Source organism: Canis lupus, chromosome 12 (assembly GCF_011100685.1).
Source record: "Canis lupus familiaris isolate Mischka breed German Shepherd chromosome 12, alternate assembly UU_Cfam_GSD_1.0, whole genome shotgun sequence".
NCBI classification, from domain to species: Eukaryota; Metazoa; Chordata; class Mammalia; order Carnivora; family Canidae; genus Canis; species Canis lupus.
Window position 1 is genome coordinate 33,013,280 of NC_049233.1, and position 18,329 is coordinate 33,031,608.

The window sequence follows — 18,329 nt, forward strand, 5'->3', positions numbered from 1 at the left end:
ATCAAAAAAAAAATCCTTTCAAAATGCCTATAGCCTCCCCAGTGTTTATCCTTTGATGAATGTGTTAATGCTGTTCCTTGTGATTATAGCCCATTAGACAAAAATGTCTGCTACATTATGTGAAGTCACAGTAATTTTCAGCATCTAAATCACAATATAACTTATATTATGGTTATCTGAATACATGTTTTATCTTTTCATTTAGATTGTGTTCTTGAGGTATAGGTATATCAATTTGGAATTCCACCTAATGCCTAAAACAGAGAGTAAGTTTCAGGTCTACAGGATATTTTAAAGCAGCATCTGGCAAATAATCTTGAACTGCAAAAGAGTGGGGAAAAAAGAGAAACAAGACAGAGATGTTTGCCTTTAAATTACTAATGCAACTTCAAAAAGACAGAGATAATAGAAATTTACAAAGTTTCCCACATACAAAATTCTTTGTTCTACTCATTCTTGTTCTAAACATGTCTTAAGAGATTAAATAAACTTTGAAAGTACAGTTTATAATGAAAATACACCAAAAGCAATATATCATTTTGCGAGCCAATTTCAATTCTTTATTTGAAACTCGAAGCCCTTTGAGAAAAGGAGACACATGAATTCTTCAATTTCTTTCCCCAAGAACCTCATACAGTTTTATGCAGTCTTACAAAAGCTTGTTTTATTTCTAACACATATTCAACTAAACTTAACATGAGGTTATTGGATAAATAATCACATTTCCTGGATGGTGTTTATAAAAAGGAAAGTAGTCTTTGGAGTTCATTTTACTTTAAAATGAGATGACAACTTCATATTATTTCTTGTTATTTATAAATGCTTCTGCTAAGACTATCCTGATCTGGCCCATATGCTATTCATTTGTCTCTAAGTTGAACCAAGTGTCAAAATCCATAATCCTTCTGAACTTTCAGTTTCTTTACAGGATAAAAAAATGTCTGCCAAATTACAAGTCTCTAGTTTGAGCTATAATTAAGTGGTAGTTGTTTCAAATGACTTAGAGGTGATTTAAATGAAATGCTCTTAAATACTTTCCAAAATTTTTATATATAAGCAACCTGTCTAGTATGTAAGTTTGAATGATACAATACACTGGCGCTTAACCCTTGTGAGCAGCTTCGAAGCCTGAGGCAGTGTTCTATGAGGATGGGCACTTGAAAGATGTAAGACTAGATGATAACCAGCCACTGTGATAGATTCTTCTATCCGTAAACATTGGGTTTTGCCCCACTAAGTTAGCCCACCATTTGAAAGTTCAAAACAGATTTTCTTCAGCATATCTGCTCTGTTGGCATTTTCAAGTAATTTCTGAACTGCATCATAATTAAGATCCTAAAGGTCATTGGGTTAATATGACTTTAATTCAAAGAGAAATTAATAGCCATTGGAAGGGAAACCACTAACCCTCTCTCAGTGATTCCCAACTGTGGCTGTGCATCAGAATGCCCCAGAGTGTTTTGGAAATATATTTCACTAGATGTCTTCAACCACTCCATCTCCCTGTTCCTCCTTCTGGCTTCCCTTCTCTCCCCTAGATTCTTTTTTTTTTTTTTTTTTCTCCCCTAGATTCTTATTCTGTGGTTCTGAGGTCAAACTCAGGAATCTGTTTGGGTTTATGTTGTGTTTATTTGTCTTCACCAGCTTTACTTAGGCTTTTGTTAACTTCTCATTACTATGTTGACTCCATAAACATAAAAATTTAAAATTTGCTAAATATATCTTGTACCATTAGAATTGAGCAAGCTAACTTTAAATAAAAACCATGCTGCAGAGCCTTGACTTGAACTGTCAAGGCATGGGTGGGTAGAGATGAGGCCACAGGCACTGAGCCCCACTGCCAGGTCTGAAGCCTGGCCCCACCATTCATCAGCCAACTCCAGCCCCTCAAATTCACCTCTGTGCCTCAGTTTCCTCACCTGTAAAGTGGGGATAAAAACAGTTCCTATCTCATAGGTTTTTTGAGAGGATGTAATAGATATATAAAGCACTTAGAACAGTGTCTGAAGCATAGTAAACACTATGAAAACATTAGTTATTATTTTTATCAAGGTTTTACCCAAGAACTATAGAAATCAGTCAAAATTGTTTTTTTAATCAAATGTTTAATTAAATGTTCTTTACCTTTCAAAGCTCCCAAGTTTCTTTAAAAGCACAAGTTGCTCTTGTCAAAAACAAAAACAAAAACAAAAACAAAAACAAACAAACAAAAAAGTCTCTAGTCCTCATTTCTCCAGTTTCTGTCAAGACCCCTGATCACCAAGAAGCAATCTTCTTCTTTTTTTTTTTCTTTTCTTTTTTTTTTTTTTTTTAAGAGAGGGAGCGGGAAGGGGCAGAGGGAGAGAAGAATCCCAAGCAGGCTCCACCCCTAGTGCAGAGCCTTATGAAGGGCTCAATCTCACAACCCTGAGATCAAAACCTAAGGGGAAGTCAAAAGTCAGTTGCTTAACCGACTGAGCCACACAGGCACCCCAAGAAGGCACCTTCTTTATAAACAAGTACTAGGAGCTATTTTGTAAAACCCATTTCAATAAATACAAATAATCCCATTTGGAAGTCTCCTTTTCAAAGTGGAATTACTAGACTTTTAAAATATCACAGAAAAAAATCTATTTCATTATACTTGTGTTGTCATAAGTATTTCACAAAAAAAGAAATCCAGATTTTATTCCATTGTGCTCTAGGTTGTGATGGTGGTTGTATTTGCCTGATTACCCAAAATGCTAACTAGCTGAAGAATGAACATTATTCTTAGTACCATGCTAATTTTAGAAGTGAGAAATTATAAATCATTATACTTAGTCTGAATTATATACTTAAGTGCCTCTCTCTGGGAAAAAGGATGCTGATTAACCCAAAAGATCAATTATGATTTCTACAGATTGTTGCTTTTACAAACATATCTTCATATTAACATCGGAAGATCATATTAGTCCTACTACAATGATAATTTTTAGGCTTGCCACAAAGATATTTTAAAATATATTTCATTTCACAGAATTGTAGAGCTTGTATTTTTCTCTGATGTAGGTTTAAATATTCTCTCACACACAGAGGCAGATCAAAATCTATAGCCATCACAGCTGCTTCACAAATTATTGACAGGGATAATATTCCATGGCCTGGATGGCACAGGAATGCAGTTTCAATCATTCAACAACACACCATATGGGGACCTCTGTGCTCAGAACTGTTGGCAGTAGGGTGAGGATGGGACTTCAAGAGAAAATGAGGGAGGATTCTGTACTCCAAGAGTATATAATCTTCAGAAAACTGGAAGTAGATCAGCATGGCACTCATCCCAGTCAGAAACATGATAGCAGAGCAAACACAACTCACTCAGCAAATCCCTGGCAAGTTCTGGGAAGCCTAAAAGAGGGAAATGGACCAGGTGCCACTGTATCCAAGGCCCCAGCCATTCTCCTGCTGAGGAGTCACTCAGATCCAGGTATAAACCAGTAGAATGTGACTGAGAAAGCCAGAAGCACGATCCAAGTGGTAAAGATATGTGCTCACATGTAATCACTGGAGGTGACAAAAAAAAAAAAAAAAACTCCAATATGTTTTGCTGTGGCACTGGCCAAAGGTGTTAGAACAATGGTTTGAAAGGGAAAAACCACTTAATTTCAAAGACATGCTCCAATTAGCCCTGGTCCATTAGTAGAACACATTAGAAATAGGTTTTTGCTCCTTCTACTCAGCTTTTCAACTTGACATTTGCGGGAAAAACTGATAAAACTTGTAAGGAATAGTTGAAAATGTGTGAATTTATCTATGAAACTAAATTTAATGATGTAAAATGAAAGAATAAATGCATTTTTCAGTGAGTAGATTTGGTGTTAAAACTCTGCTCCAGAACCATAATACTTATAACCTCTAATGACACTTTTCTGTAAAATTTATAGTAGGTGAGAAGTCAATTATTACTAACATAAGCAGTATAGCAAGATTTATTATACCTCCAATTCAATTCATTTTAAGAAATATTTATTGAGCACCACCTTGCAACAGGCCCTAAATGAAGATATGTAGGGAAGACAACAGTGGTCAGAGGTGTCCTTGCTTCCCTGAAGATTCCACAGCATGTAGCAAAAAAGATGCCAGGGTTACAGGGTTTCAGAATAAAGAGGGAACACATCTACTTGGTGGATAGGGCATAACCAGAGATGGTTTCATTGTCGAATTAACATTTCAATTACATCTAAGAAAGTATATGGGATGTTGAGTCAGAGAAATGAAGAAGAACGCCACTTAAGGGCAGTACCACAGGAGAATACAAGCAGGCTGAGAAGCACAGAGACGTTGGAGATTAGCATGGAGTCCAGTTTGACTTGAACACAGGCTCTGAGCCAGGCAGAAGTGATACATAAAACTAGGGGATAAACAGACGGTTTAAGATTTGGTACTTTCTTTTATTGCCAGCGGAAATCCCTTAAAGATTTTTAAATAAAGAAGAGAAGTTATGATAAAAGCTGTACTTTGAAAAGACCAATATGGCAATGTGTGAAGACTGAGATTGCTGCCATTCCCCAGGCCTTTGAAATTCTGTTTGAAACTTATTTGTCACCTTGACCATGGGAACCCTCCTGGAGTTCTAGGGTAGAGTCCTGGGGAATGAAGAACCAGGGAAAGGAAAGATCAGCTGGGAAGGCAAATCAAGAGACACCTGATAATCCAAGCAGTAGCTGATGATCTGAGCCAGGATGGTGGAGGTGGGCTTAGAAAAAAAGAGTCAAATATAAGAGACCTGAAAAAGGAGGTAGCTGAATCAGTCAGGTCATGTTGGAGATCAAAAACATGATGGAAGAAGAACACCAAGGCTTTGAGCCACAGTGATGGGAGCAATGAGAATCTGGACATTTATAGAAACTCATAAAAACTAAAACCTGAATCAGGCTCAAAGCTTACATAGGCATAATGGAACTGCCTCCCCTCACCTGAGAGAACTTAACACCCCCCCCCATCCCACTTCCTCCTGCAGTTCTACTTCTCATTCTTTATACATCCTGTGGCACTTAACCAATGATGGGCCAAGCTATCTCTACTGAGTCACTTTTTATGTTCAGTGCATGGTCCTAACATACAGCAGGTGTCCCTTCAATTTTATTGCTCTCTGCTCTTTATAAAGTGAATCTCAGACTTAATAGCCCCTCTCCCACACTGTTGAATCTTTCTGGACCAGTCATGTAGCATCTTCATTTTTATAGGAATATGATCTAGCTATAAACTCATTGCCTTGGCAATTTTTTAGAAGTATTTTAATTAAAAATTCACAGGCTTCAAGCAAGATAGAAGAAAAGGAGAAGTGAGCTCTAAGTGAGCAAGGAGGATTATGAGGAGACGTAGCTAGTTTCTTTGGCTGCAGAGAAACTTCTGGAAACCACCTGATAGAGGTCAGTTGACAAAACACCTGTGAGAAGTGTCTCAGTGTCAAGACATCTGGAATATTTCACTCCCTTAAAACATGAAAATCATTATTCATCAAGCTCATGAAATGCTTTAAATGAAATAACAACAATATTTGGAAATGCTGCTGTAATCTCTCTTAGGAGTTTTTTTTGTTACCCAGCAGATTTTGAAAGTAAGAACTTAAAATGAAGGCCAGAGAGAATTTTTTTTTTCAGAGAGAATTTTTTAAAGTTAACATTAAATACATAATGTTTCATTTCCTAATCAGTTTCTCTCCAAAGGTTAAAGTGTATCTAGTGAAAAAATAAACATTGCTCTATGGGCTGCAAAACAGACACATTGACAAACTCATACTAAAAGAAGTCTGGCAGTTTCTCAAAAGATTAACCTTAGTTACCATGGGACCCAGAAATTCCACTCCTAGGTATTCTACTCAAGAGAAATAAAAACATGTGTCCACACAAAAATTTGTAGAAAAATGTTCACAGCAGCATTATTCATAATAGTCAAAAAGTGGAAACAACTCAAATGTCCATCAATGGATGAAAGAATGAAGGAAATGTGATATATCCATACAACTGAACATTAGCTAGCAATAAAAGAGAATGAAGAACTGATACATGCTACAGCATAGGTAAGCCTTGAAGCATGCTAAAGGAAGCCAATCATTGAAAAACTCACCTATTGTATGATTCCATTTATAAGAAATTTTTAGAACAGGTAAATCTACATGGACAGAAAGTGGTTAGTGGTTGCCTAGGGCTGAGAGAATTGGGGAGAAATGTTGAGTGACTGCAAGTGGACACAGTTTCTTTTTTGAAAGATGAAAATGTTTTAAAATTTACTATGGTAATGGTTGCATAATTCCATAAATATGCTAAAAATCCTTGAATCATATACTTTAAATGGTTACATTATATAGTATATGAATTTTATCTCAGTAAGGTGTTTTTAACCACATTAAAATATTTCTTTCAATATGAGATGAGAGCAAAAAAGGGTCATCTTGCTTTTTAAAAATATTTTTAAATTTTTTTAAGTTTTATTTCCACCTTCTGAATTTAAAAAAGCAGATTGTATACATGAATAGCATTCCCATTTCACTGTCTCTCTTAACTAGCACATACTGAAACTTCAGGAAGCATACCTGGATAAATGAATAAATGATTAGAAGGACACCCAGCAAAACCCTGAGAAGGCACTTGGGAAGGTTCTACAGAAAAGGAGTACTCACAGGAAGCCCCCGAGGTCCTCGAGGTCCCACCTCTCCTGGAGGCCCCTGTTGACCCTGTTATGAGAAAGGCAGGGAAAGAAAAAGATAAAGCTCCTTAATTTTTTGCTTAGTGATAACAACAGGTGATAACATAAGGAAAGGTAACCCATGTCATCTTACCGGTTTGCCTGAATTCCCCAGTTGACCAGGCTTCCCTGGAGCACCTGTGTTACCCTAAAAGTAAAATGCAACATTCAAAGTAATGCGGCATTTAATTATGCAAGTAAACATAATCATCACCCTGTCTTACCCAGACTGGGCATTTCTTACACCTAAATAGCATTAATTTCCCAATTTCACACTGAGAATTTGGGAGAGTGTAGAATCTCCTTCTTGGTGGATACATTAAAGTTTTTGAGATTCAGGATACTGTTCTATTATTCCCAGAAGTATGATAAAGGTATCAAAAAATGTTCAAAAATGAAGGTCTTTACCCAGACAAGAATATACTATGAAGATTTTCTTTCTGCACAATATTAATCCTATATGTCTTTCCTTTACTATTTCTATCTCCAACAAACTTCTTTGAGCCCTTTTACCTGACAATGACACTACTAAAATGAAAAAGAATCCTGTGAGCATGTGGAATAAGAAGATGTGCTGTTGAGAGAACCCTGCCGGCAAGCTCCAAGGAAAGCACATGTCTGGGGGTGCCAGCTCCACCATCAATCTCGCACAATCCATTTATCCACTTATGAGGGACTACCTCTGCTAAAGACACTGTGGACCTCGGTAATTGGAGAGCTGTAGCCATATAACCTCGTAGTGACCAAATTCTATGTTATTCACATTTTATATATTTTATTTAAAGTAAAGCTATTATCTTATCCCTTTAGTTTTTTTTTTTTCACCTATTGTTTTTAAATGCTGCAATACAAGTGCTGGTTGATCAGACTGAGAACAAAATGTCTAATATCTTTTTAGTTTAAGCAAAATCATGTTAGTAATATTCACTGACATAATTTCTATAGCTTAATTAATAATTTCCTTATTTTAACTGGCAAAGAGCAGTAAAACTTTCTGTTTTATACTGGCAAAGGATGACACTTCAGGAAGGAAGTCTAATCAGCGACACTTTGTCAAAGTATGCTTTCTGCAGCTAGGAAAGAGGTTAGCATTTGAAGCCTTAAAGCCGTTCTTATTTCTCTTTAGGATAAAATAAAATAAAAAATAAATAAATAAATAAATAAAATAAAAGGCAGCTTGGAACTACTAAAAATGATAAATAGTACATATTAATGAAAACATAAAGAAATAGAAACAAGTTTTAATTAAAAAGTTTTCATCTCTTACCTTTTCACCAGCAACACCCTTTGCACCAGGAATTCCAGGTACACCCTAAAAGAGGGCACACAGGACATGGGTTGAATCACCTCATCTGAGAATCTGGGAGATGCCATGCCCACTGCCCACTGCCGAGGGGCTGTCGGAGTCATGATGACACCAACTCTTTAGTGTGAGGGAGATTCTTCCTACTTTCCAAATTCTGAATGGTTATAGAACTACCCACAATTTAGGAGGCGTTACTTTACTCTATCTGGCTTGTTAGGTATGAACACCCTCAGGCAAATCCTACCTCTAACCAAAGTTATTTTTCAAGCATGAGCTTCCAAATTATAATCCAGTCAGTGGGAGCTCCTAGCAGTATGACTCCTTGAACAGAATAACAAAACAGGGCCTATTGAAACGCTAACCCTTAAGTAGAAAAACGGTAAGGCAGGAGAATGCTGGCTTTAACTAAAACTTGGTACTCTTGGGAGTCCTAATATTCTCTGATTATTTTAAATTGCCAGATATCATAATAAATTGAAGCCAGTCCTCAAATTACCAGTATAACCTTGAAACATGTGTCTCCAAGAATACATCTGTATAATCCACGTTAACCCCTAGCCACAGTAATGCAGGGAGACACCAATGTCAATAATTTAAAACAGCACACAATCAAAACAATGGTATCTTATACCTCACATTGTTCCATGAGCATACTCTCAACCCTCTTATGGCTCAACTTTGCTAACTAGAGCTTCAGAACTGGTTAAAAGGAGGAATGAGTACGTGATCCTGGCCCACAGCTCAGGGTTAGTAAAAAGATAAGAAATATTGAGTGAACTAAAGAGACAAGAGGAATGCAGAATACATAATTAAAGCTTAGTATGGTTATTAGAGAAATAGTTCATTATTCAGGAAAAAATACAAAATGTAAAAATGTAAAATTAAAGCATCATATATCTTCCCCAGAACTTATCAATTTATTTGTTTCTCCCTAAAATTCATGTTTTCCAAATAGGTAGCTAAACCAATAAATATTTAAAGACCCAAATACTCACAGGTAAGCCCTGCAATCCTGCATCACCAGGAGGCCCAGGCTTCCCTGGTTCACCCTGAAAAAGAAGTTTTTATTTCATCATGAACCTGTGTGAAAAGAAAGGACACAGAGCTTCTGGATAGAAGGATTATCCCTACAAATGACCTTACATGCACTTTTATAATATGATCCTGCTCAAGGCAGGGGGAGAGGGAGGATGGATTTAAGACATAAATTTAATCAAAATACACAATCTCTTTCAGCTACTTTCATTGACAGGGCAATTCTACTGAGTTCCTAAAACCAAGTAAACAAACATACTATTCTAATAGTATTTTGAGTTGACACTTGATGAAAAAACCAAAAGGAGGAAAAAAGCCAAACCCAGCTAAGTAAATCTCCCAGTAATATAGAAATGGAAATGCTGTTGGCCAGGGCTACACAGCTACCTTTGTTCCGGGCATTCCAGGTATCCCTTCACGGCCATCCACACCTGGCAAGCCCTAAAAAAAAAAAAAAACAAAGAAACACACTGTCTCTTAGAAACAGTCACATTCTTCTTCCCTTCATTATTTTCTAAAGTTTTGTTACCAGTTAATAATCACTTTGAAAAATGTGGTTGATGATTATGGCTAAGGATATACCGTGTCTCCTTTGGTCCCAGGGAGGCCAGGAATTCCTCTAGAACCTTGAGGCCCCTGCAAAGCAGAAGGGAAAAGATAGTCAAGACATGCCCATTTATCACAATGCTTAGGACACATCAAAGAGATAAGCATAATCAGCAGAGAACACCAAAAAGTTTGTAGTAATTAACACTAATTTGAACTCACTCTATCTCCCTTGGGACCTATTTCTCCTGGAGGTCCTCGCTGTCCTTGATCACCCTATGTGAAAATAAAATGTTGTTAATATAAACAAAAGCTATTTGATAAACTTTTGGAACTATAAAACACCATCCTGAGCAGCCTGGGTGACTCAGCAGTTTAGTGCTGCCTTCAGCCCAGGGTGTGATCCTGGAGACCCGGGATCAAGTCCCACGTCAGGCTTCCTGCATGGAGCCTGCTTCTCCCTCTGCCTATGTCTCTGCCATTCTCTCTCTCTCTCTCTCTTTCTCTATCTATTTCTCATGAATAAATAAATAAAATCTTAAATAAAAAAAAAAAACACCATCCATATTGCCTGACTACTGCTCTTTCATTGGGTGCTTTTCTCTCTCATGGATGCCTAGCTCAAGAATTTTTTTTATAAAAATTAACATTGTCTTAAAAATTTATATTGCCATAGAGATAAAAGAGATCTGCATGTCTTTTGATTTCACTTTAAATGTGTAAAGCTTCTGTGCTCTCTAGATTTATAGGTATAATAAAATTAAGATCCATACTGTAGGTAACCTTAACATCAGTAACTATGTCTACATTATCAGCTAAACTCACTATCATGGTGGGTTAAGGTTTGGGTCAGTTGCCAATCTTTTCTCCATGGCAATAATAGTGGTTTCTGTCAAAATTATCTGGCCAATGTTGACTAATGGCATAAGTGGTAATAGATGAGAGGATGTGTCTTCCTAAAATAAAGCTTTTGTTGAATTGCAAGACTACTCTAAAACCTCAAATGGCTTCCTATTGCTACAAGATCAGTTCAAAAAGCTCACGTTGGCATTAAATACTTTCCATAATGTGATCCTACCTTATCTATTCAATTTCATCTTCTCAACAGAAACTTTCCAAGCCAGGCAGTAACAGTCCCTATGACAAGACACCCCTCAGGCCCTATCACCACCAACAGTGCTCTTCTCACCTGTACTCTGCTGCCCTTCCCACCCAGAATGGCTTTCCAGATCAACCTGCCTCTAAGATTCTCTTACATGCATTACCTCTACCACATACTCTAGGGCTTCATGTTGTAATTTATGATGTAGTTGCATTCTGTCTTTCCCACTGGCCATAGGAGCTTAATAGTTGAAAATTCTATTTTACTTACACCTTTTCTACTTTTTCTGTGATAAAGGTAGTTATTAATGGACAGGTTTTAAATTTACTTCTAGAAAAGGTGTGAGACAGCCTATAATAATGACATGTACATACAGCAAACAAAATATAATGAGATCAGAAATCATAGAAAACGAAAAAGGATAGAATTACCCAAAACCTGAAATGAGACTGTAACCCTAAGCATACTGCGACAGCCAAAACAAATGGAAAACACAGCAAACATAAAAACTCAACAATAAGACTTCACCTATGTGAAAAACAAAAACCCACATCAAGTCAAAAGAACATATCTCTTTATTCAAGAAAGTGATGCTTATCTTAATCAAATTTGTTTAAATAAATATAAAAACTATTGCTCATTTTACTTTAATCATTCACATGTAAAAAATACTTGCACTCACACACACACACACACACACAAAGCAAGTAATCTATCACTGATCATTGCTAAATAATCTATCTTTGGGTCTTATAAAAGGCAAACAGCTTACAGGTGCACCAGGAATCCCTTGAGGCCCAGGTTCTCCATCTATGCCCCGCGCACCCTTTAAAAAAAGAAGACAAAGAAATGAAATTGAGATCAGTCATTTATGTTGAAGGGCACATCAATCTTTCTATAGAACTTTAATAGACAGATAAAAAGGAGGTTTTGTGTTTGAAATACATACTGTATTCATCAGTGAACCCCAGGAAGTATTCAATCAGATACCTCAGTTATGAAAACACTAGTTTACATCTCCTCATTCCACCAAGAGTAGTTACGGCCAATCTTTGATACCACCCTTGGTATTTTAAATTAACACTGCATCCATTCTTGATTGATGACATGAACTAAAAACACTGGTACCTATTTAGGAAGCTGGCAAAGCTATCAGAAGACGTTTGGTAGTCACCCTCTAGGGTTGTCAGGATTCCTATGGATATTCATTAACAGTGAAGATCAAGGAGCCACCCAAATAGTTGCAGTGGACTCTGCTGCTGCCACAGCTGTAATGGGATTCTGTGACACTGGATTTCCACCAAGATCCATAATCAGAAGTCCAGTCATATGATTTAGAAGAATGAGTTGTAATAAGTATTTGAGTAGCCCCTGTTCCATCCTAGGTAGATGATAGGTTCGGTTTATATAAAATAATTCATCTATTTTCTTAACAACAGATTCATCTTCCCAAGGGATGGAAACTACAGAGCTTTATAAATCTAGTTATCTTGAAATCAACTGTGACTTGGTTATATTGTACATATCACCTCTTTATTTAATGATAAGAATCTAAATGTGATTTTAAGACAAAAATATGGGTTTTTTTTAATGTTTTCTATATATGCTATGTGTTAAAATACAAACCCCTTCTTTAAATCTTTTTCTCATCTGCTAAGTGAATGAGAAGTCAGAAGGGCAACCGAAGTCAATAGGTCATCTACTAATGAATAGGGTTGAGATAGGGAGATGATAAAATAAATGGAAAACAGTCATAAGAGTGCTGGATGGATGTCAGGCCAAGAAAACCAGGTGGACAGCATCTGTAGTAAAAATTAAGAATTAGGAAACCTTTGATAGAAGGTTCAGAAAAGGTAGAATCAAAGAAAGAACACAACTGAAGCAGAGGTACCTCAGAGCCTTGAAATTCTTTGATCCCTAAAAACTAGAGCAGAGTAGAAAGCATTTTACATTCACCAGGGAAGAAGAGGTTTGGAAGACCCAAAAAAGACCTTGAATTCATCATTCACCCTGCGTTGTGAGCCTGGAGCCCAGCCTTTGCATTATAGAAAAAGCTGTGATGCACTCACTCTCTCTTATTGCTGTTCAGCATGAGCTCAGACCCAAAATGCTGTTACTAGGCAACCACTCCAGGGGTCTGAGTTCATGAGAAGAGTTTGCTTTTTTTTTTTTTTTCTTTTTGTTATTGAAAGCAATTTGACAGAACTCAGAGGAAATGAGAAATTTTGAAAAATGCCAAGTAAAAGAATATCTCATACAAAGAGCATATCAAGAACAGTAATTGGTTTCAAAGTGTGGGGTCACATATTTTAGATGATTTAAACCCCAAAAAGCAAAGGTCTAGGTATCAGCAACTCCAAAATAAATGGGATTTATTATTTAATAACAGAAGAGATACACACAGAATGTTACTTAAGGTAACATGAATATAGAAATATGAAATATGCTTTTTTAGAAAAGAAATATTCTAGAGGAAATGGAAGAGTAAAACAGGCAGAATTAGAATACTTAGAAGGAACAAAGAGACTGAAAAAAATGAAGTTGAAGGAATTAGTCACAAAATAATTCCTTCAATTTCCAAAAATATGCATTTCTTTTAAAAATTTTATTTATTGAGCACCTACAATGTGCAAGTTATTCCCACTTCACTGTTAATAAAAAGCCTCTGCTTCTGTGTGAAATGACACAAATTAGCCATAGAGATTCTAAAAAGAAAGAGGCAAGGGTCAGAAGTGGTGGTAGGCAAAGTGCTTTTTTTCCTGGAACCTATAAATTGGCTTTCCTAATACATTCTCTAAGTAGTAACCATTTTTCTTAAAATCTGATAGAGAAGCTAGACACACCCCTACACACATACACAGTGAGGAAAACATTCCTGAGCCCATCATGAACATTCAGGTTTCCATTGTTTTTGTTTATGATATTCACTCAGAAAAAGCATTCCCTATCTTCCATTGTCTCGCAATGGGAATATGTCATCCTTCTAGGTCTGGCATCCTTCTAATGCCACCTCCTCCATGAGCCCTCCTAGTTCCCTGATCACTCCCTCACATCACTTGCCCTTGTCCTCAAATGTATGTGTCTCTTGTTACAAATGTGAACATTATTTCTCTTATTTCTCTTTGAATCTCCCCAAACATCTCACAATTCCTTGCTATGAAATGGTGGGAGAATCTGATCTTTGAGAATGGGCTAAGGACAGGTTGATAAACTCAAGCCACAAGTGTATGATCCCTGTTGAGTACAGAGCTCAGGGATCAGCCTGGAGGGAGAGCCACGAATGGCCCTGGTGTCCCCAGGGATATCCTGCCTTCTGTTACCTCTTTCTTTCCTCTCTCTTTCCATCCTCCCCTGTCTTTGTTTTGATTTTTAGGTATTGTCTCAGTGGTATCAGTATTAACCACTGATAATAAAAGAGATAAAAATTTAACATCCCTGTTTATTCTTATTTACCAAAGATAATTTAATATATGTAATACATAAGTATCATACATACTACTTGTTTCTATTGTTTATAACAGAAATGTGAAAACGTAATCAAACATCTACAAAGCAAATAAGAAATTAAAAATGATGTTGCTGAAAATAAGATATTTTTAAGTGGGCAAAAATTTATTTATACATGTTGATGTCATATAATCATCATCTTACTTTTTCCCCTTTGGCCCCAACAATGCCAGTGATGCCTCGTAATCCTTGAGCTCCCTGTAAATATAAAAAAGAACAGTGAATTGTCTTAGTTGAGGAACACACTTGTTTATCTTATCACAAAAGTTGATCCAGAAGGATGTCAACATAACGAAAGGTAACACTAAGAAATAGTGACATTATGTAAACAAATGGATGCCAGTGTCCCAAATTACCTCATTGTGCATATAATTGCAGCAATCGGCCAAAGCTCAAGGGGCTAACTTTTTATTAATAGATATGATTACAAGCAATTAAGAATGTTCTAATTATAATGATCACGTGCTGACATAAGGTACATTAAATCCAGCGGATGGTATACCTGCTGCATATTTCAGGGTACATGAAATTTCCTATATCATGTGAGAGTACCAGAGAATATAAAAGATCTCTATCATCCTCTTGCATTCAATATTTGCTCTCAGATTGCCTAGGCCTGAAACCTAGTAAATGAATGCATGTAGTTATAAGTAAATTTTTTCTGTTAAAATGGTGCTTGAATATACAATGGGGATCTCCTTTCCTATTTTGAAAAAATGGTAATCTCCCAATGCTGGCTTGGTGGGACAATACAGAATATCATGTTACTGTAATACTATTAACCCAAATACTAAACAGGAAATATTCCAAAAGTCATGAAAAAAAATATGTGCATATCCTAGTTAAATATTTTTTTAAAAATACTTTACTGGAGGTCCTTGAGCTCCAACTTCTCCCTGTTCCCCCTGGTCACCTTCTTCACCCTAATAAACAGAAAAGCACATCAAATGTCATTCCAGCAATGAGCATAGACAGATAACTCAGCACATTTTAAATTCACTTGGCATTCCCTGAGTTGTGTTATTATACTTTCTTAAATTAGTTTATATGAGTAATCCATATTAATTGCAGGCCATTCAGAAAATAAAAAGAATTATACAAATAAAGTCACCCAAATCCTTCCCTCCTTCAACTATAAATACCAGTAACATCTTAGATGCTTCTCTAAAAAAGGGGTGATGGGGAGGAAAGAATAAAGAGAACATATATACATTCACATTTCCAGTGGGGGGGGGTTGTTATCAGAAAAATATGATCATACTATGCAAACTTTTCCACAAACTACCGTATTATATATTTGTGATTTTCATTCCAACTTTTCTTATTATAATTTTTCCACTATACCCAATTTTTAAAAAGTATTTAAATCAGCCTTTCTTTTCATAGTTTATACCTTTTATGCCACCCACAGAAAAGCTTTCTCTACCCCCAAAATATATATTCATCCATATCTCCTTCTATAGTTTTATAGTTTAATTTTTTACATAGAAATCTTTAGTTGATTTTAATGTAAAATATAAAGTAGAAATCTATCATTTTCTTTTTTCCTGGTAATTGGCCTCTTTCTCTAATATCATTTATTGAATACTAGATTCTCTCCACACAGGCTGGAAAATTCTTTATCATAAAAGTAAATTGAGAGTATACTTGTTTCTAGATTTCTTATCCTGCTCTTCTCATCTGTTGTATGAATTTTCCAAAACCACGTTTTAATTATTCAAATTTTATAATACATTTTAATTTCAGAGAGAATTCCTTGACCTTAATTTTTCATTTATAGTTACTCTTACTTTTCAATTTTTCCTAAATGTTTACTCTACCAGATGAACTTTAGAATTATTTGGAATATCTTCATAAAAGTACTACTTGTTTTATATTAGGACTGCCCTAAATTAAAAGATTAATATGGACAGAATCAGAATCTTTACAATACTGAGTCTATTTTGGAAATCAGTATATCTCCCTATTGAATCGAATCTTTTTCTTTCCTTCAATAAAGCTTTGGTCTTTCCCTCATATATAGTCTTGAACATTTAAGTTTGTTCTAAGGTGTCCTGACTATTTGCCAATGGAATTTTCTTCCATTTTGTTTTCTAACTAATTATTGTTTGACTTTTTGATATTAATTTTATAACCTCTGATATACTTTAAAATGTTAGTATATTCTGAAAAGAAATCCAACTGCTATTTCTTACTGAAAGATTGCTGACTGAAAAAATGCTATTTTTCCCTCTGACAAAGGTTTTCTTTTTTATAGAAATATATTGCCCTACATCTCCTGTGGTAATGGATATCTTAAACTGTAAAAATAATCATGAGAAAAATTCTTCATTTTTAATACTATGTGCATAATATTGATAAAAATCTACTTCTGTTGTTTCTTTATTATATATTTCAATTCACCCATGTTCTTGCTCTACAGACTATACCTTATAGAGACGATCACGCACACACACCAAAATACAGAAAATTGAATAGCAAATATTAATATAGAACCTTTGGGCATAAATGCAAAGAACAGGTTATGTCTAAATCATTTATACTTGATTTTTAAATTAATTATGAGAGTATTACATAGTGGTCTTAGTCTCATAATTATACTCAGATTATGTTCCATAGGCATATATGATTGACAGGGAGAAGAGGCAGTCCCAATGGGCAAGCCAGTGAATTAGCTAGTTCAAGGAATGGATAATCAACACATGTGTATAATTAAATGCTACCTGCATATCCCTACCTAAATCTCAGAACAACAGTGATTGATATGTGCACAGTAAGTCTTCATTAGCAAGGTTTGGGGTATTATCCTACAGATTATAGGATAAACCTTGTAGTAATATAGTTGATTTAAATATTTCACCAGCAGATGAATGGCACACAACTCATCTATAGCCACAACATAATGACAAACTTAGGAAGAGCAATTTATTATCTTTTTACTGAAAGATCTTTGATTGTTCATTCTTATATACATAAAATATCTTAAAATCTTCACTAACTAAATTCAAGGCAGAATTGTGAATTCACTTTCAGTTTACAGCTCAGTGCATCTATTATTCTGTTAAGGTTCATTCTTCAATGAGCTATTATCATCCTATCTTCACATGCCAATTTTCAAAGAAACCAATGAGTGGTGTAAGTCACACAACATGTGAAATAAATCACAGGAGTTTTCAAAAACGACCAATAAAATTTGGGCCAATTATCTCACACACCAAAACAATTTTAAGGTTCTTCACTGTAAATCAAACCAAATTTGAGAGTCTGGATAAGTAACTGGTATAGTTATCAATAATATTGGTTTCTTGGGCAGTAGAGGAAAATACTCTAATTGACAGTTTCATCCCCAAATGGGGCTGTAAAAGTTCCCCCAAAGAAAAGGGGTCATTAAAAGAAGGAGGAAGGGAGCATGGCATCAAAAATAACAGAAGTTTACCATATCTGCTTTACTACATGCATTACCTCATGAATATTTTTTGGTATAATGTAATATTCTTACACACCTTTTTTTGTGGTTAGATAATATTTTATTATATGAATCTGCCGTACTTAGTTTAGCCAGTCTCCTGTGGTTGGACATTTTCTTTTCAGTTCTGTGCCTTTGACACTTAGAATAAACCCTGGCATGTAGCAGGTGCTTAATAAGTGTGTGTTGATTTTTTTTCAATTATGAATCTTAAGACTTAATGGAGGAATGAGCATGTAGAAAAATTTCTAAAGTACTCAACTTTTTTTCTACTTTCTCTAATTTGACATTAAGAACCCAGCTGTTACATTCCAGATAAATAAAATACCTTAATTACTCAGGGCCTAAGTAATAAGACTAAAAATAAATGTCCAAAATGTAATAGGCTAGAGAAAATTGGCTTACTTATCCTGATTATCTGAGATTGTTCAACAGACTGATTTTAGCTAAAGAGTTCAAGGATGTTAATGCCTGATGATATTAACAAATTGCCTCTTCAGTCCTTAACTTCCAAAGAAAAGGACTAATTTTCTGCCTCCACCCAATTAAGGTATAGAAGGACATGCTCAAAAAATGTCTAGAAAACCCACATTAATAAGAACAGTTTGACTTTTTAAAATATTACAGAATTAACAGTGACAAAACTTCTGTTATGCAAA

At 35.5% G+C, this 18,329-nt stretch overlaps 1 protein-coding gene across 1 annotated transcript in view; it reads right to left on the reverse strand.

Annotated features, from left to right (window-relative positions):
- Window positions 1–18,329, reverse strand: part of COL9A1 (collagen type IX alpha 1 chain) — a 90,386-nt gene that overhangs the window by 25,548 nt on the left and 46,509 nt on the right. The window contains exons 19-28 of the mRNA XM_038554447.1: window positions 15,074–15,127; window positions 14,349–14,402; window positions 11,470–11,523; window positions 9,818–9,871; window positions 9,632–9,685; window positions 9,437–9,490; window positions 9,010–9,063; window positions 7,976–8,020; window positions 6,803–6,856; window positions 6,644–6,697 (exon numbers count right to left, since the gene is read on the reverse strand). Of these exons, the coding sequence (XP_038410375.1) occupies window positions 6,644–6,697; window positions 6,803–6,856; window positions 7,976–8,020; window positions 9,010–9,063; window positions 9,437–9,490; window positions 9,632–9,685; window positions 9,818–9,871; window positions 11,470–11,523; window positions 14,349–14,402; window positions 15,074–15,127 (531 nt within the window). The remainder of the gene's footprint in view (window positions 1–6,643; window positions 6,698–6,802; window positions 6,857–7,975; window positions 8,021–9,009; window positions 9,064–9,436; window positions 9,491–9,631; window positions 9,686–9,817; window positions 9,872–11,469; window positions 11,524–14,348; window positions 14,403–15,073; window positions 15,128–18,329) is intronic.